This window comes from Falco cherrug, chromosome Z (assembly GCF_023634085.1).
Source record: "Falco cherrug isolate bFalChe1 chromosome Z, bFalChe1.pri, whole genome shotgun sequence".
NCBI classification, from domain to species: domain Eukaryota; kingdom Metazoa; phylum Chordata; class Aves; order Falconiformes; family Falconidae; genus Falco; species Falco cherrug.
Window position 1 is genome coordinate 16861997 of NC_073720.1, and position 26157 is coordinate 16888153.

The following is a 26157-nucleotide window of genomic DNA, read 5'->3' on the forward strand; positions in this document are numbered from 1 at the left end:
GTCGTCTGCTGTCTCCAGCCACATTTACCTTTGGGCCAGGCACATAATGGAAGGCCACAGTGTGCAATACATGACTCTTGGACCTGAGGTCTCCAGTGAGGACCGGCTATATGAACCATGACTTATTCTTTCCCTTTTCCCTCACAATACAAGAACAATATTTTCTCAAAGGAAAAGAATAAGTGATATTTGCCAGAAAGTCATCTTCTAACTGAGCTAAGATCTGTATCTACTGGAGTGGAACCAAAAGACTTCTCAGCTCCTTGGAGCATATTAGTTACAAAAGACAGGTACACAGCTCAGATTCCTGGTTTCAGCTCACAAGTTAACATGGCAAGATATGTGACACTCGGTCGGCTTCCAGCCAGTCTTTATACAATGGAAGACATCTTCAAACTGCTATTTATCAATTTCAGGGTGACCCTGTTGCTCTCATACCTTTGTGCCATGAATTTCTGAGAAGTGCCAACTTCAGAGCTGACAGCTGCCAAAAGTTGTCTACTGTCTGTTCCCTGCCGTGTACACAGAGCACTGCAGTGCTCTCCTCTGCAGGAGTCAGCCAGAGGACTCCGCTTTTGTCGGTCCTTTGCTTTCTGCATGGCTGAGGTTTTCAGCCCTCAGAGACACCAATTTGCCTGCAGGCCCGAGTTTGTAATGAAGGTCTTGGTGCCAGGATTTTGTACATTCTATTCTGCCTTTAGTCAGGATGAGGAAACTTTCAAAACAATTATCCAATTTTAAAGACAAAAGTAACAAATGTGTACCCAAGGAGCTGTAAGGTTCAATATAGGGCATTTCCTCATACGGTTAATATTGGCCTACAAACACCAGGCCTAAGTTTAGCAGTGATTAAGATTTAAAACTCTGCAGAGCACAAGAGAAATAAATCTGTATTGAAGAAAACTGCTGTGGTGGGAAAGCTGCCCTCTACACATTACCACCCACAAAGCCATATGGGGATTCCATGGATAAATATGACTGCTAGCAAAAGCTGGGTGGGAAACCATCTCTCTAGCCAAGGAAACATTTCAAGATTTCAAAAGTGTTCTCATTCTGCATCAAGGAGGCTGACCAAGCCACTGCTACCACTGGAATCAGATAGGTGGCTATTTGTGTCAGAAGTAAAATATGTTACAGAGAAAAAGATATAACGACAAATTAGGTTTCAAAATCTACAAATTTGGGAAAAAAAATTAAATTATACTTTCTCACCTCTACAGCCTGAGAGCAAAATTAAAATAAGAGAAGTGTAATTGGAGTCTTGGTAGCCTGGCAAAAATAATATATAGTAGAATAGACAAAGCCCATAACAGTTACAGCACAGTTCCCCTTTCTCTTTTCAAATGTAAATTCTCTAGTGTGATAGCATCTGGTCATTGGATAGGCTAAGACAGTTTAGGAGTAAGAAAACCCTGAATGTCATAGGGCAGATTCAGAGCACCATAATCAAGCTGGTGGCGAAAGACCTGCTACCCTCTTTCTTGATGGCCCTGTGACAGAAGCCACAACAAAATGTGACTGTTCCTGATGTATGGTCTTGATCAAATAATAAATGACAATCCATTCTCAGATCAAAGTGATGGTGATGTGAGGTCCTTCAGTGCCGCTCTACTTTTCACTAACTCTAACCAAAAGTTTTCATCATAGATTGACAACTAAATTAGCAGGCTGTCCATGAAGTATTCAATACCACATCCCACAAATGCTCTTGATAGGCAATGCTATTTTGTATTACTTATAAACAAAATAGTCCCCTAACATGAAGGCAATAGTCAGACTAATTTGAGAAATCAAAATTTTTCACAAGAGCCTCACAAGGCTACTAGGTGTGAAAGGTAAATTCCCTTGACATCTGTCATAATCCTTATAATCATAATTTTTCACTGGTATCAGATAGCTCAAGCGAGTCTGGGAACAGAACAGGACATAAACTGAGAATGATGCAAACAGCAGTAAAGCTAACAGGAGAATTTTCTGCATTTTAAACAGATATTGATGGAAAAGCCTGAAATTTGAAAGTCTTCATAGAGAAAAATGATGGCTTTGCTTACTGTAGTATTACTCCAGCTAATATTCAAGACAATTTCTCATGCAGACATGTAAGCTGATTATGTTATCCTCCTACATCACATTCAAATCACTACAAGATTTTTATTGCTTCCTGTGCTTTAAGAAAATTAATTAGCTTATGTTGCTATAGCTTTGAAAAATTGAAATACTAATGCTAAATACCATTCTGTTCAACAGGTTGATTAGTATTACATTTAATTGTACAGCTTTGATATTTAAGAATAAACATGTAAAGTTCAGGACAAAGAGATTTTTTTGGCTGGTGAAGTGTGCTTGCTCTGCATTTCTTTGGCACACCTTGTACAGAAAAGAAAACAATACTTTTGCCAAAGCCTCCTGATCTATAAAAAGGAAGAACAGACTGAAGAACAGTCTAAGTATGAGACACCTTGGAATGCTGTGTTTGACAGCAATGCTGCAACAACATCTCAACTAAATGTTCCTCCTGTATATATAAGAAAGAAGCCCTCAAAGCACGTCGATGAACTTGAGTGTCTGATGTATACAATGCAAATATTTTAGTAGCAGTGAAACATTGTCCAGCTGCCTCTTTTAAGCTTTCAATCCAGTTTAGTAGGAAGCCAAATGGACCTAGGCTGCTACATAAATTTGGTGACATCTGAAAGAAGTGGTGTGCTCAGCTGGACAGACAGGTTTTGCACAGGAATATGTTGTATTAGGAAAGTTATAAAGCAGCTGGAGATTTAATACAGAATCTGTGATGGATAAAATCCAGGGCTACTGGCTGTGCTACTGCCTGCCCTTAGTCACACCATCTCTACTCAACCAACACATGCAACATATTAACAATGCAATAATTAGTACACATTCCTGTCTGCGACTTAAAACTTCACTCCCAGATGCTGCTTTGGTCTGATCTCAATTTTATTACCTTTGATGATTCCCTGCACTTCGTAATACCAGGCCCCATTGCTATTCATTAGACTCAACCGTGGTTAGGCAGACACTAGCTGAAGCCAGGTTTCTAAGAGGAATGCCCTTGCTTTTATTTCATGTGGCTAACTTCTGTAAATTACTGTAAATCCTTCCTCCAGATCCCCTGCAATGTATGCTCATGCATGTGTGTATCTAGGCCAAATAACTGCAGCCATGAGAACAAAACGAGAAAGCCAGTTTACAAGCCAAGTGATTAAAACAAACAAACAAACAAACAAACAAGCTATTTTGCAGTAAGCCACCTAGAGTAAGGTGACTTTGGTTACTTAATTCTATTCTTTGTGTACACACACACACACTCACACATATACACATCTACTCCTTTCAACTCTCGCAGTTTCTCTACACCCATAACACTACAAGACACCTAATACTCTCCCACAGCTGGGCAGTCACACCTGGTCATCTTATGTAAATATTTCTGCTAAGAAAATGCTTATGAGATTTACATCAATGATTAAATTTTTGTTTATAATTTTAAATAACCAGATGTCTCATTTTTTATCTTATTGTTCTGGGCCTTGTCTCACCTTTCTTATTTTCTCCTAACTATTTTGTTGCAATGTATGTGAGCAGAGTGAAATTATTTGGCACATCTTTCTGGAGAGCAGCTATAAATATTTGAATGTACAAACAAGTATGCACATTTGGACACTGTCAGTGGATACTCAAAGGCTTAGCTTCCAGCATCAAAGATTTTTAAGTTCTTTTAATTTAAAATAAATATGAAGGGAAAGATTTCATACAAATACAAGCTGCCAAGGTTTGGCTTGAATTCATCCAAAAACCTCCACCCCACTAAAACATCTTTACCTGCCTCTTTGCTTACTGCTACAGCAAAATATGCTAAGTGAAAGGGAAATAGAAACCCAATTACCTAGTTTGCAACAACTGGAAGTATTCACAGTAAAGCCAGAAATTGTGAAGCTTAGCAGATGTTGACTTTAATGAACACTTTGGGATTGAGTTGCTGAAAATGTTTATACAAATCATTCAAAAAGAAACCTCGCTGGTGTTTTTGTCTATGTGAAAATCTTTCTAGAACCTGAATTTTCTTTTAACATTTTTATTCAGTGAAACCCCAACTAGAAAGCTAATTCTTGGATGAAAGAGTAGTATACATCTAGATTGACAGCACAGGCTCTTTAAAACTGCTGTCGTTGATTTTCAGACATCTTTATTTCAAACTGGCCTAAATACATTGTATTTTCAAATTTGGATTTATTTTCTTTTTCGTAGAAAAGCATTTAATTTCATCTTCACACTTCAGAGATATTTGTAGCTACAATTTCAATCTGTCCTTCTCTTTTTCTGACATGTAATTTAGTAGACTGTCACCTCTCATTGCACAAACACGAATTTAAAAATAGTGCAATGGTTTGACTTCTATTACCCACAATGAGCAATTTTTTAACATAGACATTTCACATCATGTTCTGTTTCAAGATACACCTTATACTACTCTACTTACTGATGAGATGGAATAAATAAACAAAACCAATAAGCTGCTCAAATTCCTTAGATTGGACAATGACTAATTAAGTGTTAGTGTCCAGGAAGGGTGTCAAACCAAACAAGGGACGAATGGAGCTTGTTTCCCACACTCTCAATCAAAAAAACCTACTTATGAAACATATAACTGGTCATCTTGATAATGGAAAAATAAACAACAAACATAACTCATAAAAGCTAGGGTGTGCAGATTTTGTTCAACAGAAATGCCTTGGCAACTTGCAAGGAAAGCAAAACCAATCCCGCAAACTCCTCCATTCAAGTGATATTTAACCTCAAGAAAATTATCCAAGTGACTACAATAGGGTTTTGATGTAAAGAATGAGATCCTTTAAACTGTACTTGTACTCTAATTTAAAAAATATGGAAAAGGACACACTCATTTTGAGAACCAAGATCTCATTTGACATAAAATAATAAGGTGAGCTAATTCCCATGGGCAAGTTTCCACTACTAAATATTTAACCCTCATTTTTTGACTTGCACTATGAGATAAAAGACCTTTTCCACAGCACATAGATCTCCTGGGACCAGCAACATCTTACCTGTCCAAAAGGGAAGTTGACTACACAGACTCTTGCTTATAGGGAATAAAAGCTCCACTTTAAACTATTCTGTTTTAAAGTAAACTCTCAAAATTGTATTCTTAGAAAAACCTACTATTACGTAGCAGTTAATTGCTATTTACAGGCATTACTGTATCAACAGCTTAGTCTGTTTCAGTTAAGACGAAGTAGAATTCAACTCTCCTTCTACGCACTCTCCCCAAAAATGATGCTAAATATGAACTCAATTAAACACCAATCTGCCAAAATTTAATAACTTCATTAACTGGACTACCTAACACTTTTATTACACAACACACTAAATTATATAAACATAATTTTTGGCATATGTGTATTGTAATTCAATGCAACAATTGGCAAATCACAATCTTATCTTGGCTTTTGTAGTAATAATGTCTAAACAAAAGTAGACATTTACTGGCAACAGCAAACAGCAGAACTTGTGTCTTTTCCTTTTCACAATTCACAGTATCATCTTGGCATTTGTTATACGTTTCTAAGCACATTTTGACAAGCTAAAATGTCCCACATCATATCTCAATGTAATGGCTGTTTTATATTATATTTTTGTATCTAATCCACTTAAAAAAATGATGATTCAATTATTTTTGGTACAAATGAATTCCTTCAAAATTCTGGTAATTAAATCTAGCAACCTGGAGAATTCTTTGAGTGTCCTACGATTTTTTCCCCCCTGTGATCTCATATAGGCAAATTCAAGACAGTTCCTATGCAAGCTGTGTCCAAGTTGCTTCAAGCATACAAACCATATCAAACAGATTTAAAAGATTATTGTGCTGCTGCTCTGAAGAAGCAGGAATGAGGTGAGACAGAAGTGAATTGCCACACTTGGAGCTCACTGACTGACCTTCCAACCCTTCCACAACTTGTTCCTGCACACTCCAAAGCATAAAGTGCTGCCTCTTCTCTTCAAAAAGAGTAAAGAAAATGGTGTTGGAATGTAAGAAAACATCATAACAGGAGACAGAGGGAAGCAGGTACTTGCACTTCCATTTCTCTGTTTTGCACAGAAGATAACTGATTTCACTAGAGTTTGGCTTGAAATAAAAAAAAAAAATCTTAAATGAGACGTGATTGTCCTAAAGACTGCTTTTGTTTGAAAACCTTATGTTTTCTGTTTTTAACCTAACACCTACAAGGATCCCTGTAAAACAAAAGCAATGATTTATTAGTATGCCTACAATGTACTCTTGACAGCTCTTGTTTAATAAATTTCACTATTTTCCCAATGGAAGATATCTTCTAGGTCAATATGGAATTTTCACAGGACAAAAGAGTAAAAACATTTTTAAACCAGCAAAATGTGATCACAGAACCTCAAGAATTCTCGACAAGTACAATATATGCAGGTGTTCTAGTAAAATTGCTCTAAGCTTTTTATTAAAAAAGAAAGATTACATACTTTAAATAAAAAGAAAGCTCTTAGAAAGGACTGTTCAGGTGTTACATTTCTGGAGGATAGGTAGGAATCCTTTTCCTTGCGTACATGAAAGAAATAGCACACACAGGGTGTGCAGCTGACCAACAAATTTATGTGAATACATAAATGACTCATGCAAAACGTTCAGCCATGTGTGAAGGCTTCAAAATGCAAGCAGATTGTGCATGAGCTGGGCAGGCGCTGCCTGCTTTGCTAATGACAGCTTCTTTCAGATTGTTTATGTAGTGTGCTGAGAGTGTCAACTGATGTGGACAGTACTGGAAACTTTCAGGCGTAATTAACCTCTGTAGCCTCTTAATGCAGTTTCACCTATAATCCACAGGTCCATATCAGAGAAGAGCAAAGACTTTGTTCAGGCCCAATTGCAACATTTCACAGAGAAGTCACTGATTAAAGCCAGATGTACAGATAGTAAAAGAAAAGGAAAACAGGAAAAAAAAAATGTCATGTGCTGCCTGTTATCTCCATAGATCAGCTGCAACAGTCCACGCTTCTTCTATGACATCTTGATGCATCAGGGGAGTACTAAATAGCCTTGGCTGATAGATCAATCTTAGAATGGCAGGAACATGAGAAAATATACCTAAAGGCTTCAGGAAATACTATATTGAAAAGATCTGTCATAATACGAAAAAAACCATAATTGTCAACACTTCTTTTCACCCTTTCTTAACACAGAAGCAAGAGACCTGTATGGATTATATCAAATGCAAATACACAGCCACATAAAAGCCACTGATTCCTAAAGTGTTTTTCTAAATAGAAATGCGTGTTTAGCATAAAAATGATACAACTTCATGAAAAAAAAGGTTTTGGTTCCTCAGCTTGCACTGTATAGGGCAAACAATGCTTTTGCTTGGGAGCAGAAAACAAGCATGTTTCCTAATACTTATCCTAAACCCATTGATAACACTGATGAATGAAGCCAAGAAAGTAAAGGTAGAGCTATGCCTGTTCCCTTCTACATGTGGGACAGACAGATAACAACCCATGGGCAGGTTTCTGCATGGAAAGCAACAGTTCTGTATGCAATGTTAAGCCTTTATGGGTATGTGCCCCAACTCTCTAGTGTTTCTAATTCAATAACTCTTAGGGACTGAAGCTAAGACTAGCTGGAACTGTCTATTCCTTTATCATACAGATGTCTGTGCCTTAGAGCCTCAAGTATTAACTTAGATGTTTTACAGTCAAACTGCTTGCCTGGACCAAGAACTTGGACACAGGCCTGTGCAAAACACAACATAGTAATTCTCTGTGTTTAGCATCGTGTCAGTGAAGAGCCTGATTATTTTGGCAAAGAATACTGCAACCCTCTTCTGAGCATTTATTTGCTCACTCTCCAATTCTTTTCCTATTTTGAAGTTAGCAAGCTATAGATGGTACTTTTATGACCAAAAATTATTTCATTTGAAAATATCACTAAATAAATTTCATTTCCCCATAGAGATAATGAGCTTCAACCAAATTTTCAACTCCAGTTTCTAAAAATTATGATAAAATTCATTTATTATACTTCTAAAAGAAAAAGATAAACATCTTGTTAAGCTTACTATAGTAAAAATAGTATTTCAATTTGGACAGTTTTCATTACATGTTTCTAACTAATTCCCCCAAAATGTCATGCTTCATCTAAGCAGACATTATTTTGGACTTTGATTTTGTAGGAAAGTCTGTTTCAATGTTTCATATTCAATCCAGTTGGAAAATGCTTTGGCATTTCAACGTCTTTAAGAAAGGGGGGAAAACAAGTTTCCTCCCCAAAATACCCATAAAACAATATTCTCCTTTCAAATTTCAGAAGTCTTATACGCAAATCAATGACAGTAGAAGACCACATGATAAATTGTTTCAATTCACCTTTGTCTACATCAGCTGTATTCTGACCATCAATCAACAGAGTACTTAAACCTTTTCAACACTCTGCATTGACAAACACACCGTAAACCAGGCCCATTTCTGTAGTCCACATTTCTTTTACTAGTTGGGCAGAAGGCATCCTTTGCCAAGTGAGAAGTGAGGTCTGTTTTGGGGGTTTGCTAATTTTGGTAATCTTGGAATTATTCTTTTAGGCCTGGGACATGGTGTGTAGTTTTGGTTTACGACCAGGCACCTAGAAGCAGTTTTAGAAAGACAGGAGAATGAAAGCATTCTCTCACAAGAAAAGGGCATGTCTACACGGAACCAACCAGAAAACCCACAAGAAATACTTCAAATTAAACTGCCCCAGAAAAGCTATATAACTTAGGTTTGGAAAGCAAGACAGCTACATTTCCAGGGTGCCACACAGGAATTAATATCCTCCACCAAGATGCATAGTTTATTAGCGTATGTGGATGTAGCTACATTCCTTTCCATCCAGAATGAGCAGGAAGATGGTAAGTGATGTCTCAGCACCCTGTTCTCTGTTTAGCAACGAACCTGGCATACCACGTTTGAAAAAGAGAAAAAACAAGGAGAGAATATAACTGCTTTCTATGTGAAAATGGTGGTGGCGAACTCTAAAGAAGAAAAGCTATGAGGCAGTGAAGGGTGATACTAGGGAAAGTAGTGCAGATTATGAAGGTATTTTGACTGAAAATAAGAATTATTTGTAGCCCTTAGAGGAGCAAGACTGTGGAATAGCCTTCTGTAAAATACAGCTAAGGAGTATGATGAGCAAACCTAGCTGGTGTTAATTGAACTTGATATAGTTCTGAAAAAATGTATATGACAATCACTGGTGATAAGGGGGCTACGTTAAGGCTCCCAGGAGGTTCTCCTTGGTCCTACTTTCCTGTGACTTGACACATTTTTGAATAACAGACACACACTGACCAAATGCCCATGGTGAGGCTGTGCACAAAGCTGAGCTCCTGAGTCATCGTAAACTACACAGTGATGCTGGCTGTGTCCTGATCCTGGGACACAAGGGCTGCCTGACCATTTTAAAGTGGTCTACCAAAAGTTGATGTTAAAAGAAGAAGCCACAGGAAGATGAGTAGAGATTGGTTTTGGTGCCATAAGTTCACTGGTTATACATTACAAGGCTTTGCAGAACTTCCCTGTTTTAGGCCAAGAGCCAAAAATCACTCTCCACCTACCTACAGCTCTCAGACTGCCAACAGATAGGATGTTTGTAGGTGGGAGAGGCCACGTGGAAGTGCCCACAAGAGTGGATGAGAGTGTTCCAGAGATGTTGTAAAGATGCCATTGGTACCATGCATAGGCTGCTGTTCCACAGAAACTGTCAGCTGAAGCCATTCAGTAGGAATGGTTCCAATACTGGCATTTCACCTTTGAAATTCATGCTGATAAGGAGAAGACAGAGCTTCTAAGGTAGCTGCAGGGCACAAAAGATGAGGAGCTTATTGTGTGAATTCAGAGTGCTCCTGCCTCCCCACTGCAGCCTGCAGCACAAAGAATTCTTCTTTCATTTCCTTTTCCTCTTTAGCCGACAACTGACCTTTTCCTTCGGCTATTTCAGTTTACTGTAAAGCTGACATCTGCAACTTTTTCCAGGATTGGCACAACCCATAAAATCAACTGGTATTTTCTCCTGGACTGGGTTCTAAGGTGGTATTATTACTTTTATAAGGTGCTGAAATGGTACTATTGGTAGAAGCTGAAATCACAGTGCGAATAAATTGGCTACTTTACATTGCCAATTTCAAAGAAATGTGAGGAATGCATAACTAAGATCCTAGACTGCTACACTTAGGTACAGGGTCAAAACTCCATCCTCTCTATTCAAAGTCTAAATGATTTTGGTAATTTTATGTCAAATGTCACTCCTTTTAACACTTCCTTTACTTTTTTTCCTTCTGAAACATCCTGCATCCCTGCTATGAATCATGACTAAAGGGGAAAAAAAAAAAGTGTCTATGCCAGCCAGTCTTTAGATGGAGCTTAGCTGCCTTCCAAACACTCCAGTGTACACTTGCTTTAGATAATACCAACCAGCCAGGATGGCTGAAATCTTGAATTTAAGCTAGTAAAGCTAAGATGTGTAATTTTGCATGGGGAAAATTATAGAATGCTAACATGAGCTAGTGAGATTTAGTAACCTCCAGCAGAGGAGTTCGAACAAGTTCCTGGAGGGCTTCCGTTCTAGTCACTCACTTCTGGTAGTGATTCTCTGATTGCAACAGTATCTTGATTTTTTCAGTGTCAGACCTCTTTCCCCTGCCTTTCTGTAGGCAATTTTCTTTTGTGCCTGGTTGAATACCTTTTCTTCAGTTAAATATCTCCTAAACATTAACTCATCCATAAAAGCTCAACAATATGAGAAGGAAGCAATTAAAATGATTAATTTAAAATCCATATGCAAAATCCGCTGGTTTTCAGACTCTGTACTTCCAAAAGGACAGACTCTCTACAGCTGGTATCTGTAGTGAATACATTAACAGCACTTAAAACATTCATCTTTCATGATAAAACAAACTCAGTTCCCAAACTCTTCCAAAGGATAGCTTATGGGTTACCAGTAGCTCCTAGCTTTGCTTATTAAGAACAACTCATTTTCAAACATTGCCAATTTTCTTGAATCCATGGCTGACAGGCATTTTTACCAAGAGAAGACACTTTCCAATACCTCTGTCTTTAGACTGAATTGCTTAATGTCTCTTTTGAATCACTTCTGTCAACTTTTCTTCTTTCTGTGTCTTTACTGTCTCTACCTTCTGTATCTTTAACCAGTGTTAAAGTCGTCATTTAATCTGTCATACATGTACATCTATGTTGCAGAAACACTCTGTTATACAAAATAAATTACACTTTACCCTTCAATTTCCATTTCTATTAAGAATGTTCATGTCATCCTTTGTATAGTGAACACAAACTAAGGAACAGAGTAGAATCATCAGGCCAGGATTTATGGTGGAATAAGATTGAATAAAGATAAGAGAAATTCTTGGTCTTTAAACTCCCTGCCTCAGTCACTGTCTCTGAAGACAGGGAAAATAATACAGCCATACAGTTGACTGGTCTTTAACACATGAGAATTTTAACTACTTGTTACTTTCGGTTTTGCTGCAACTCACCAAACTTTCTGCCACTACTTATCAAAAGTAAACATGGAGTTACTGTTCTGAGTATAGATGTATCACTATAGTAAAACAGTCTGCTGGCCTAACACAGGGCTCTGTAATACTGCCTTTTCCTAAAGAGCTCTTATCCAGTTGAAAAGTTCACTTTACCATATCAGTTATTTTTGTTTAGAGATATTTTAACTTCTTGTTCCTAATGGAAACCAGTTAGAAAAATGGGGGCAAGAGGTTAAACATACATCTGGTCTCCCTATTTAACATAGAGGTTTATCTTTTGCATGTTGCTGATGATAATTTAGAAGGGGGGCACAAAGGAAAAGAAAAACTTCCCTGCCCTAACACTTGTATATTTTTGTGTTATGAAAGTGACAGCCTCCATTTCTCATTTGACATATGAAATAGCTTTGCCATAAAACCCTGTATTTTTCAGCTTTTTGTTTAATTATTTGAGCCAAGAAAACAAGGTGAAGAAATAAGACAGATCTTGCTTGGCTGATACTGTTTGAAAAGTAGGCTATGGCAAGCATGGCTCTCATTATATTTAAATGGATTAGTCTTTTTCCTTTAAAAAAGGAAGGGGGGGGAAGGAGAGATTAACAAGCCACCAAGGGCCTGCTGTAAGATTTTGACACTTTTAGTGGCTTGTGACATATTACTTGTGAGTATCAGCTCTCCTTCAAAATCAGAAAAAAAAATCTTACCATTTGGATAAGGAATGCAAAGAAAAAAAAAAAGAGAACAGCAAAAAACCTCTGCTACAAAGTCATGTGGTCATGTTAACTAGGATTCATTAGCAAGGTATTTATTGGACAAAGAGAAGAAGTTCTTTCACTAAGCTGAAATTATTATTAGATATCTAGCAGTCTCTACCATCCTTTGCTAGGTAAATTATATGCTATGGTCCTTGTGAAGACAGTAATCTAATCTGTCTGAATACTATAATAATGACACAGATGTCTACTTGTACTCAAGATGTTTCACCTCATGACAACTTTTAAGCTGTAAACTCAATGGAGGGAGCTCTCAGGTGTGCTCAGAGCAACAGATGCACAAGGATTACACTTGTCAGAGCTGTTACAGACTCTTTGGAAACTCCATTTTATGTGGTACATTAGTTGCATCACCATGCAATCTACTCTTGCACTATCAGTATGGCTGTGAGTGCGTAACAGGTGTTTTGCACATAGAACTTCTATAGTTTGGCCCACAAAACACATCTATAAATGAATATATATATATATATATACACACACATATGACTGGCTACTGTGAAAAGCAGAAAGCTTCTAAACTACCACTGAAAAGTATTTAGTTGAAAAAAAACCAATACCAATACTAGAAAATGCCAGGCTGAAATTTACTCAAACACCCAAATTATTTTTCCATCCCCGTTACGGACTTACTGAGAAGTGTTGTAATCTCAGCTGTAACTACCTATATTAAGTACAAGACGGTTTTACGTACTGGTTTTCCTGCTCTTTATTACTGATACTTCTTGATTCTGCATTGGGGTGTGAGCACAGCGCTCCTTATATCTGTGGCTTGCTTTTTAAGTATATTAAACTGTGATGAAGGTCTGGAGGTATAGGATAGGAGAGCTGACAAATCCTTCTTCCATCCACACAGTGGCTTCTTTTTTTTTTTTGTAGCATTTAATAGGCTTTCATAGTTAAACAACACTAAAGATCCTCCTGAATATAAGCACTGTGATTCGCTTTTTTTTTTTTTTTTTTTAAGTTCATCTTGGACACAGGAGTTACTATAATTCAGTCTGTACTGAAAAGCTACATCAGCCTTGGTTATGCCCTGAGTACAGTCGAAAACAAAAACGTTACATCTTGCTGACCTTTATGGTCTACTGTGTACATTTATAAAATCAGCAAAACCAAAAAGGGAAGAGTTCCACAGAAAAATTACTACAGATACTGTACAACAGTGTTTGTCTCCAAATCCTCATCTTTGCAAAATGTTTCCTGTTTCATAAGCAGAATCAGCTGCAAGCAGAGTCCACAAATGCATGTGTGGCAGAACTGAAGGAATAAAGCAAGCATGGTGAATTTTGAGCAAATCTGGATAATGCTTTGAGGAATTATTTGGTGTGTGGTCTGAGGCAAGAAGCCACAGAGAGGCGGAAGTTAATCTTATGTACTCCCCAGCTGCAGATATGTCTTTTTTGAGAGCAGACTGCAGCAGGAGACACAGAAGAAATGACCAAGAGACCAGATTAATACCACATGAGCCAAGTGTCAGCCTCATTAGATATGTTTTCACTAAAGTTGAAAAGACTTTAACTTGGATGGCTGTCATTTCAAAGAGAAGTTGTGACATGTAAAAGTAACTATAATAAATTAAAATAAAAGAATAGTGTCTGTAACACTAAAGGGGAAGTATCAATAATAAAAAAATGGTAGCAAAAGAAATAACACCCAAACAAATAATTCCTGTAGCTTAACTTCAGCACACAGACAGAATTTAATAGAAATTAAGGAAGTTTCAAACTTATACAATAGGTGTAAAGACAATAAATATTAGGTGGAGATCACGCTTGATTTTTTTTGACTGATAGACCTGACAGTCAAGTGAGTGAAATCGCAATTACATTTCAACTGTTTAATCATAGAAATTATATAGATCCTTGAGCTGAAACATCCCAATGCTCATACCTTTAAAGCAAAGTAAATTTTTACATCTCTCATGACTATAATGTTCATATAGCACAACCAGACCTAGAGCTCTGCTTGGCAGAAGGACAGATCCAGTTTGCACCTATGGTTATGCTGTTTGGTTAGGAGCTATTTTGCCATTACCTCTTGTATACATGCAATAAATTTGTTGAGTAATCTTGACACAGTGCTTGCAAGAGAGGCTATAGAATATTTTTTTTTCCATGGAATCTTGTTTTTTCTAGTCAAAAGACAAACACCTAAATCAGCAGAAGAGTTAAGAAGTAGCCTACTCTTTCTGTTCTGTAAGAGGACAAAACTGCCCTTCCTATTCCTTATATCCAACCCTTCCTGTAAAAAGAGAATGATTACCCTCTGGGTGGGCTTTTTTTTCCTGGCACTCATCACAGTGTTACTGGTGTGTTTCACAAATAATTTGTTTTCATAATACCCTTGCTCATGAAGGAAGTATTACTATTCTCATTTTATAAGCAGCAAAGAGCCAAAGAGAGATTAGAGTAAAATACATTTATAAATATTGGGCTACAATGGATAAAAAACATATATAAGGATCTGATATTTCATAATACCTAACACTTCATGGCACTTGTCATACTCAAAGTTTAATTCCCACAGACTATCCTTCTGCCAAATTGTCTTCTTCCCTTTCCCCTTAAGCAGATTCCTCCTGTGTTGCTTGACCATCAGTAGGAGGAGCACAAGGGACACAGAAGAGTCCTCCAGCTCCCTTTATGCCCAGGGTGTCTTCACAGCACGTGGTGAAGCACATAAACCTTTAGTTCCTCACATTCCTACATCATTATTCCAGTCCTTATGCATTTCAGTCTTGCTTTGATAAAAAAATAATCCATCATGGTCATTAAGAATCTTTCTAAAGTTAAAAAAACCCGCAAACTCTTCTGCAAAGAAAGCTGGTGTTGGACCTTTTCTTTCCCAACCAATTTGTTGCAACCTTGATGCAGTAGCTATTCTGTAAAGTATACCAACAAGCTGAAACGCATTTCCTTATCCAAAGCTCTATAGCAAGGTATTTAACACACTGCATTTACTAATAGTAATCTTTCTGTCTTCCACACAGTGATCATAAAATGGTTTTAGTAATGTCAGTGGGTTCAGTCTCATAGCTCCTTAATAGTTATCATCAGCTTTGAAGCAACTGGCAGTCACTGTTCTTGCCATATGAGAAAAGGAAGTACCAAGGAATAAACTAATATATAGCTGTTACATATTACATAGTCTAAATGTCATGAGATGTACATACTGGGTTCCATTTACCATTCCTCGGGTTATTGAAGCACATGAAGCTGAGAGAGGAATGGTACATTTCTCTACATAGTACTTTGAGCAGAGATTTTTGTTAGTATTGTCCCCCTCGCCCTGTCCTGCAGTATCTCCCACCGTATGCTGGCAATAGGAAACATCATCATTGCCAGGATGTATAGAATTGCCAGTATGCATGATCTCAGCATCTCTGTCCATCCTCCTGGGCCTAGGACTAGGGCTGCCCACAAAGCAAAACCCACAGGAAACAGCAAAAATGTTTGAACTGAATCCACTTCTGGGCCTCAGAAAGGGCATTATTGGCACCTCCCGGTGCTAACCTTAGTGAATTACGTTTTAGCTGCTTAAGTGGTTTAATCTATACATTGTCCTAAGAAATGAGTCATTATTTATGCGTGCTTACGGGTGTTTGGAAGCAGAGGTGATGCTGGTCCACAAAAAAACCTAACAGACATTATGGCAAATGTTATTGTTTGTAATAATCAGGGTACTTTGCACATGTGCCTTCACCCAGTATCTTCATCTCTAAGAAGGTGAATCATCATTTTCTTCTATTACATGCTACTCACTTTCAAAGCTACTTCTGTCAGAACCAGGTAAAGTGATAATTTAAAGAGCTTGCAATGCTTTAGATGTCTGGTTGTATCAGAACGCCTGGTAAAACACAGCTAGTACTAACTTTTAGCTCCAGTTTACACATGGTGTTGCCTTAGACCAGTTGGTCAAATTACCTACTGCTGACCCAGCTACTTGGGAGGGGAAGAACCAAAACAGCACATGTATCTTTCATGGGAGGAGGTTATCTTTTCAGCGTCTGAAGAGGCAGCTGAGCAACCCACCCCTGAAGCACACTAACAAAAAGCAGCCACAGCTTGGCTCATGTGGTTAGCTCTAGACTCTTTCTGCCGCTTCTCTTCATGTCACTGTTGGTTTTGCAGTGACAGATCCTCAGTGAGCACACAACTTCTGTATTGCAGTTATTAGCACTAGTGTTTTGACAAAGGAAAGGTGTCCCGTCATCACAACATGGGCTGTGCACCACACTCCTTCCCCTGAGACAGGGGAGAGAGGCACAGAGAAGTCTGCTAAGGTTACAGTTCAGGGGAAGGTTTTCATTAGCTTCCTTTCGTCCAAGGGACAGGTGCCACAGGTACTAAGATACTTCATGCAGATGAGAAAGGTACTTCCAGACTGACAATGTCTACCTCCAGGAAAACTATATGGAAAAAATGAGTAAGTGGGAAATACAGATAGAGCAAACTTAGTTCTGTTGAAGTCAAAAGGCTCTTTCAGTGAACATCAGAAGCTTTAACATCTCCTAAAAAGTCATAAGAATGTATAAAAAGGTAGCACTAAAACCATGGTCTTATAAAATCCACTTCCTATTAAACACAGTCATCCTGTACCCTGTTCTGTTCTAGGGCATATACTCTCTTGCTGACTGTAGTAACAGTTACTGAATATATGAACTTATAACTACATTACTACTTCAAATCTTAAAGATAAGCTTACAAAATACGACTTACTTGGTAATACTAAATGTATCAATCACAAAAATACCCTATTCCTCCCTCAAAAGATTACAACCCTTAGAAGTTTAGGATATCTTGATGTCCTTCAGGTGTATGTTTCTTATAATAAATACAGTGGATAGTACTAGTGTAATGAAAAATTGAAGAAAAACCTACTTAATAAAACCTTAACATTTTTCTTCTTTAATACAGGTTTGCTCGTAACTCCTTTAAAAAGCTTATTACTTCCAAGGGCAAGTTTACCCACCTTTCTGCTTGGAAGTAGTCCATACTGACTTTAACATTAGGAATAAAGCAAGTTGTTAATCCTCTGGAAGAGGATAATGTGAAGAAAAGAATCCCAGAGCATGCATCAAATAGTATCTATTATCTATAGAATAGTGTCAGAGAAGACACAATGAAACCACGAGTTGGAAGAGTTTATACCCCAACACTGATTATGCACTTTTGAACAAATTCAATAGGTACCTTAGTGACTTCATAGGTTGAGTCTGTGAGCAAACTGATGAGTCAGTGAGATGAGACAGGACAATTCAACATCACCAACACTTCTCCGCTGCCAAAATTGGTAAGCCACATTGCCCCTTCTCCCCACACCTCTCTCCCACTCATGACACATGCCACCCCTATTTCTTTCTTGTCATGCTTTCTAATGCTGCTCTGGCACTCGCCACACTTCCCATCGCCTTCCTCTAACGCAGGCATGCTTTCATTGATTTACACCCAGCCTCCACTTGGCAACCATGCATTAATTCCAATTAAACATGATCTTGAATGATTGCAAAATGCTTGTGTTCCCTCCTCAGCTCCCACACACACTGACTACACTTGACTACAGCTGCACAGATGTGCATCAGGAACCTGAAAGAAAACTTGAATTTCCTTTTTTTCTGTGCAATGTTTGAACCTCTAATATGTGGCAGAAGAAGGAAGAGCAATTAGACTCCTCAGGCCCCCCATTTTCACTTCTGGTCCCCATGTAGGAAGAGGAATCAGGAACTGCAAAACCCAACTAAGTTTATTGTCCTTCACATATGTATTGCACCATGAAAGGAGCAGGCATCATATTGCTTTACTAAATCAAGGTTTATGAAAGATATGATCTTTGTTTTTATATAAAATTCACGAGCATTCATGTTTCTAGTATCCATAGCCTTTTCCTGTCTTGCACTACACCAGAAGTTATGGAAGGGGGAAGGGAGAAAAGTAATGAAACTTTTTGGTGCAGTTTCAACATCTCCTTTTTTTCCTGAAAGTCAGCTTCGATGTGTGTGAAAATTCCTCTTAAACTGTAGAAGATATACACTACTGACAGATTATTTAGAGGTATATGTGAAAGGGGACAGGCTAATAATTCTTTAGGCTAACTATAAAATAGGGGAATGCTTTACAGCTGACATTGTGAGTATATCAACCAAGTAATTGGATGCACGTGTTAGTAGCAGTAAAAAGGCACTGTCCAGTTGTCCACTTTACATGGGAGTCTACTTTGAGTGTATTCTTTGATTTACTGTTGCAATTAGAACTGAATGTTCAAAGAAAGAACACAAGTGACCTAATTTAAAAACAGAGTGCCTTTAAAGCCATTATTTAGCGTGTGACCTCACTCACTTGTAACATTTTTTCCCCCTGCAACTTCTATTTGTTGCATTGTACTCATGAAGTAGCATAATAATAGCTTTAATAATCCACTCAGCTAACAAATTCAGTTTTAATATCCATTCAGTGATTAAAGATTAAGCCACCTCCTCCTCACTCCTACCCTTGAAGATTTTAATTTTCTTCATAAACACAGAGTTTTCCCAGGCTGATTTTTCAAAACTTTATATAATAGTGTTTCCGGTCTCCTTTTTACTATGTTGTAACTAACACAGACATTTTACAACAAATTGGCAGTAGAAACACAAGCGATTCATACAGCTAGGAAAGGATCTTTCTAGTTAACAAAACTAATGGTTGCAAGTACCATTGACTTCTTTTCTGTGTTCAGAGCAGCTGAGCAATAAAGGGCTGCAAGATATTTAAACACTGCATCACAATAAGTTGTTCAAGCAAAAGAAGAATCTGTTTAATACATACATACAGTCAGACTAGTAGTACTAGTATTGATCAGACTAGTATTGATCAAGAAACATATGTGCTAACGTTAACTAAATGCATCCTCCATTTCTGATCTAGTAAGTTGGTTTCCATAGCCCAAAGCAAGCAAAGGTTACTTTTTCACAGTCTCATCAGGCTGAAGCTGGTTGTTAATGCTGATAAACATTGAAACTATTTGTGCTATTCAAAGTGGCAAAAAGGCCATTAGATGATAAGCCTTGGAATATTAGAATAAAAGTAGTTCAGTGTCTTATGGTGACTGCAAGCAGTGGTAGCAGGTGTTCAAAATGTGCAAACTGAACTTTCAATTCAATGCAATTTTGGGGAAGAAGGGACTGTAAAAGCTTCAGAAAGCTCTTCAGAAAATGAAGAAAACCAAACAAAACTAGGCCAGGAAGACAGCATTATAGCAAATACCAAGTTGACTGAATAATTTCTCTGCTTTGCTGACACACTTTCTCTATCATCCCAAGTATTAAGCTTAAGAACCTAAATACAATATTGTTTATAAAGATTATTTTTCCTACGTGGAACCTTCCTTGTACAATTATATTACTTGCTCAGAAGAAAAGTCAGGAATCCACCATGAGAGGAGATGTTGCCCTATGTTCATACAGGTACCTGCTATTTCTAACTTAAGACATACAGGTTAACAAGATTTGCTCATAGAAGGGCTCCACCTTTTCCAAAATGAAAGGTTCAGTGGAATAAACTCCCCTATTGCAAGATCCAATCTGACTCCCTTTTGAAGTGAAAAGGCCCCTATTCACACACACAGCTCAAAGACATCTGAAAGTCATCTTAAAATGCTTTATTTCAAAACAGAGGATCTTATCCTATGAGTGAATGCATCCAAGATGTTTCAGAAGTATAAGCACATTCTGTAGTGCTCACTCAGCTAATGCCATCTTCAAGGGAAGCTTTGGCCAAGCCACTACTTGAGAACCCTCCCATTAGAGCAACAGCATGGCATCTATAAACCTGCATGCCCCTTGGTTTCTTTCTTCTGAGGTTTTGAGAAGAACAGACTTTTTCCCATCACCACCACTCCCCCAGTGTAAGTGGCTATAAATTAGACTTATGAAGAAAAAAAGACTTCTTACAACTCTGTATTTTGAACAGATTTATGACAGGGTTACAGTACCAGTATGAAGGGTCCACAAGGCAGGAATGCAGTAAGGGGAACAGGAGAGTGTCATGTAGACATTAAATAGTACAATTCTTTCCACATTCATAAATCTTAGTGCCTAAGGTTGTATACTGCTAGTTATAAATTATATAACTGAGCTCTGCAGAAGGAAAAAAAAAGAAGAAAATAAAGACTTAAAGTACGATATCATCTCCATAAGAACTTACACATTGCCTATTAAAGAACCAAAGTTCCAAATAACTTCGCTAAAACAGTATTATTTCCTATTTCAAGTCTTTTGATTTTATTAATAAATAATCCAGATCTCTATGGAGTGTAAAACAACAAAACACATATGCCTACTACTCAGTCTTTAGAAAAACAGAAAATTTCTCACACTAATTTGTAAACACCAGCTCACGAGGAGCCCATAACCCCAAACAGCTAGCTTAAAGACGTTCAGTAGCAAAAGAATGTATTTTACCAAGTATTCTTATCTGGTTTGAGCTTTACAGCTGAGGTTGAGGTACCCATCAAGCTTTATGACTTTATTACACTTAAGGTATAATCAAAAAGCTGAGTATCAAACCGAGTATACTTAACCAAAACACATTTAATGCTATTTTTATGTATATAACCCAATACATAGTAAAAATCTGTATTTATATGTAATATACATATGCACACACTTAAACCCCTCAGTAGTAATGTTCAGCACTTCTAGTAATTAAGAGTGGTTGTTTACAATCTTTTGGGCTACAGAATGAGACTCAAAACTTTCTTGCTATTAGTGACTATGTTGCTAATCTGAACCCACGCTAACTAAAATAAAGCCAAAGGTTATCAGGGACTTCAGCAGATCCTAAAGCTATATAAAAAACATAATTGCATACTCAGGGGAAAAACCTGGAATAGGTTAGCTCATGAGAAGTAGCTAATTGTTTCATGCTTGCTCCCCAGTAAACACTGTTATTCTGCAATCACAGCGCCTTTGCACTGTTTGGATCCATCCACTTTGGAAGCTCAGAAGGCCAATTAATGGACTCTCCGCTGGTGTAAAGCCCTTTTAGCTTTGCTTGATCTGCACTAGCTCATACAGCTGAGGATCCAGCCCCTTCTAGTCCACCTACTTCGAGCGGAGGTGACACCACACAGTGACTGTGCCGCCATCTACCGTAGGTTTTGCATAGCACTGCTTGGTCCAAAGCCCGCAGGAACAGCTTCAGCATTCCCACTAACATCCAAGCTCTGTGACATAGACTCCAGTCCCTAAACTCCCACCTAAATAATGGCCTGATCCTGCAGTTCCTGCTCAGGCAGAACGCCGTCCACACACTGCAGGTTAGCAGCTGCTAATTAAGCACTGCATATTGTGTTACCGTTCTTTAGCTGCTAAGATCTGTCCTGTACATTTGAAGTCTGTGCACTTCATAGTGCTATTAGCAGCTGCCTTAAAAGTCAATTGAAAATACATTCAGATTTCCCTCAACCAGCTTATCATATATCATGTAGTCCAATAAACGCCATCCATTAAACCCCAAAAATTTCAGTATCTTCAAGAGAGCTTTCTGGGTGCAATAAAGGCAGGATCTGCACACATATGGTTCACTCCCAATTTTAACATCTAGCTTAACCTTCTCTTGGTCATCCCAGATATCAAGTTGTAGTGAAAGCTTTTGTAATTCCTCTTTGGAAGCTTTTTGGTTTTGTTTTTCCCCCATGTACTTCAGTCACCAGAAAGCAGTACAGGTCTCCTTATTCATGCATGCAAATAGCTCTGTCAAGCACAGGGGCAAGGGAACTCACAGCTGTGGTGCTGTGGGAGGAGCTATCAGTTGCATTTTGAGGACAAACTTCCAGACGTAAGGATCAATAAAACAAAACTTAAAATGTGTTCTACTTCTATGTACTGACAGACACCCTCCAGATACACCAAATGCTGCAAGTTCCCCCAGCCTCCTGACAGAGCAGTCAGAAGCTACCTCTGTTCCCCTTACCCTGTAGGTAAAGAAAGGTTGATGGAACAGTTCCAAGCAATTAAGTTGGAAACCATCTGCCAGATCAAACTTCAATTTAGCACACTCTACACAATATTTACAGAGCAAATTATGAACGCTGCATGAGCCATTTAAAGGCTGAAGACTAAATTCTGTTTTCTGAATGTTTACTCTGACTTTCTCCAATTGTTCTTGCTTGATAGTGTTTAACTGGCATCCAGACATGAAAGTTGTTACCTAATTACGTATCATGATCTTACAGCCCTACAGATAAGGCTTTACTGCAACATAAATGAATTTTAAACATTAGCATATAAGAAAAAGAAAATTAGCCCCCAAATTAGAATATTTCCAAGTCTTGTGTGTCAACATTCACTATTATTTGTTTAGGAAAGCATGGTTTCAAGAGAGGAACATGTATTAGAGGTTAAATAGCCTCTAATGTTCAACAGGCTACAATTTTGTAGGCTGGCTGGCTGACTCTTCAAGCACGGCAGGAATCTATCCACATATAATTATGTATTTCAGACTATCTTAAAGATACCATATATTTGTATGGAATCAGTCCAGCTCAGGGTTACAGCAGTATTATGATAGCACAGCTACCTTTGAAATAAAGGTGCTGTAAATATATTCTTAAATTGTCTCAGACTATGTACTTTTACAGAAAACAATTTCACGTGGCATATTGTAATGACTACTAAAGAGGAACATACAACTGTTTGACTTATCTTCTAACAAAATCCTAATTGTTTCGTATTTAAAGATGCACACTAGGTCTGATTTTGTGATATAAGTGCAGTTAGCAAGCTGCAAGTTTTAGGATGATCTGAGTCCTTTCTTCACCGCACATAAATTTGAGGGACAGGATACAACTATGCATAATGAAGTCATTGTTTTGCTTTTATATGAAACAAATTACATTCTCCTCTGTTTCAGTAGATAGTTGCAGATGTGACAGTAACCATGACACCACCAGAATGCAAAGTCTCTTTCTGATGCATTGACTGGAAAACCAGGGGAAAAGGATCACACTCTATAGTTGCAGTGGGTTGTTATTGTACGTTGACTGAAAGTAGAAAGATCAGTATGTGCATTTCAGTGTATTCTACCTTTTCTTGGCAAGGTCTCCCAGAAGCACATGCATGCATGCAACTTTACTGACTGAACAGTTTTGCTGGCTAGGTGGGACCGCTCAAATGAGTAGTTACTTAGCTCTGAGTACATTGTTGTCCGATTGGGCCCCTTACAGCCTACTTGACAGTAATGCTCTACACATAATGGCTTGTTACTCTCAGAGGTGCACACAAAGCTTTCAGAATCCCAATTTTGGGGGAATGATGCTGTCCTCTGCCAAACAAAATTAAATCTAAGGAATACAGTGCTAGGGCCTCATTCCACACAAATTTATCAAAGCGAAGCCTTCATCGTAGCTCTGTTTTCCAATAATTTGGCTTTCTGTGGAACACAGAACGGGAGGTATTAAGATTAAACTGCTTTGACATCTAAAGTTTTTATGAATATTAAGTGCATAATAAAGTATGAAGTTGCAAGGTGGAGCAAGTGAAGTAATGACACATGACACTGCAGCCCTCTCCTCCCTCTTTGTAAGCCTACATTATGGGTATTTAATAGAAAAACAGCTGAATTAACAGTCATGTCTGTCATATAGCATGGCAACCTGCTGAAGTACTCCATACTTTACACATTAGCTAACAAGACCTACTTAAGTTACTTTAAGTTGTTTTAATTTAACAGAAGACTTATCCTCAGATTTATTTGGATTTATGTAAACCAGTCCAAGAACCAAAATGTGGCTGTCCACCACTGAAGCCCATCAGAGAGTTTCCTCCAGCATAACAGAGCTTACTTTCTCAGCATGCTACTATAGTGGGATGCAGTCACTTAAGAGTTACAGTGCAATATATTGTGATTTACTGCACTTACTTCAGCTTGAGATTGCCCAGGCAGGAAAACCGAATAAAGGTTACATTTTGAGCACTGACAGCCAGAAATACATTACCAGGAGCATGCTATTACTAACGGTCTAATTAGAACTACAGAAAAGCTCAAAACTTCAGCCATGGAAACAGTCATATGCCTTTTGCTTTGAAATAATTAAAAAAAAAAATGACAATGAAATGCGTGTGAGGTCTGCGCGAAGCCGGCCCCAGATGTTTACAATGGAGCGGTATAGCGGCGCTGCGGCCCGGCAGCGGGCGGCGGGCGCGCCAGGACGCGGCTGGCACCGCACCGGCACCGCCGCGCTGCGGGCGGCCGCGCACCGGCTCCCTGCGCCCGCCAGGCGCCCCCGCGGCATGGAGCGAACCCGGGCACGACCCCAGCCCAAAGGGACCCCCCCGTTCCGGGCTCGGGGAGGAGGGAGTGCGGAGCAGACAGCTCTTGTGCGGCTCCTGGAGAAGAGCGAGCGTGTGTGCATGGGGGGAACTGATGCATTGTTCCAATACAGCGTTCTCATCAAGGCACTTTAATGACAGGGGATAATAATTTTCAGATTCGGGAGACAATGACCCCCGCCACTCCGCGCCACATCCTTGCACATCTTTCTAATTTGCTTTGCTTTTCTGCCAGGCAAAGAAACAAACTGTGCTAGGCGAAGCCATTTGCAAAACAAATGTAACCGAGGAGACTTGCAGATACGGGCTAGCGGAGAGCTGCGTCCCGGAGGAGCCCACCCCACCCGCGCCCCCTTCCCGCCGAGGCGTCGCCGTCCCCGTCCCCTTCCCTCCCCAGCGAGGGGGCGAGGGCGCCGGGGCTGCCGCGGCCGGGGCGCTGGGCAGGCGCTGCCCGGCAGCGCGGCGGCGGAGCCGTACTTACTGAAGGGGCAGTTCTCCTTCTTGGTGCCGCTGACCTTGCCGTTCTTCTCGATCTTGAGAAAGTACTTGTTGTAGGAGTAGAGCTTCCTCTTGCGCACGTCTCCTTGGAGGTGATTGTAGCTCCGCACGTGTCTCCCCGCACTGGAAGGAGAGGAGAAGGACGAGGGGAAGGAGGAGGATGATGAAGAAGAGTTGGTGGCCTCCGGGGACAGCATGTCCTGGCCGAGGTCATGGCAGGTGACAGGCACAGAAGACACCAAGAACAGCAGCAGCAAACAGCAACAAGGCAGGTGGGAAAAGGCTGAGGCACCATTTGTCAGTATCCATTTGCACATTGTACTGAAACTCTGGGCGCTGGAAAATGTCTTATCAAATGAAACATACTGGAAGGGTAAAACCTGGTAAAAGGCAAGTGGAGAGCCGGTGGTTGCTGTTTCTGGTTAGATCCCTCTGAGCTCTGATCTGGCCTGAAGTTAGTGCACCAACATCCATAACTCAGGGGACAAATCGCCTCAGAAGTTGCTGCCTTTTAATCCTTCGAGTCCTCCCTCAGAAAAAAGAGCTGTTGGTTTTTTTTGGGGGGTTGCTGTGGTTAATCCTCTTTCCTTTTGCTCTTCCCCACCCCACCCCCCCCCCACATACACACACACTCCCCAACCTGGTTTGAGACTTCCCAGTAGTTATTTTGTTCTCTTCCTCACTCCTTTCTTCACCATCTTAGATGCAGAAAGGTCTGAAAAATAGATGACAGCATAGTGAACAACAACAAAGATAAATAATAACCAGTGGAGAGGGGTGCTGGAAGGAATTTTTCACACATACCCCTTTACACACGCACTCACACGTTGTGGCTTTGCACCTTCTTCTGATCCCCACCCCCTTGCCTTTTTGCAAATCCCAAACCAGTTGCGCAACCCGTCCTTTCTCACTGACGACCCCAGAGGAGGCAGTTTCTTTGTTTTGCTTTGAATTCTCTAGCACAGTATTAAAAAAAAAAAAATCCAGA

The 26157-nt window shown here is 39.1% G+C and overlaps 1 protein-coding gene across 1 annotated transcript in view; it reads right to left on the reverse strand.

The window, feature by feature from the left end:
* Positions 1–25763, reverse strand: part of FGF10 (fibroblast growth factor 10) — a 67057-nt gene extending 41294 nt beyond the window's left edge. Inside the window, exon 1 of the mRNA XM_005443929.3 lies at positions 25153–25763. Within this exon, the coding sequence (XP_005443986.1) occupies positions 25153–25486 (334 nt within the window). The 5' untranslated portion in view covers positions 25487–25763. The remainder of the gene's footprint in view (positions 1–25152) is intronic.
* Positions 25764–26157: the final 394 nt, after the last annotated feature.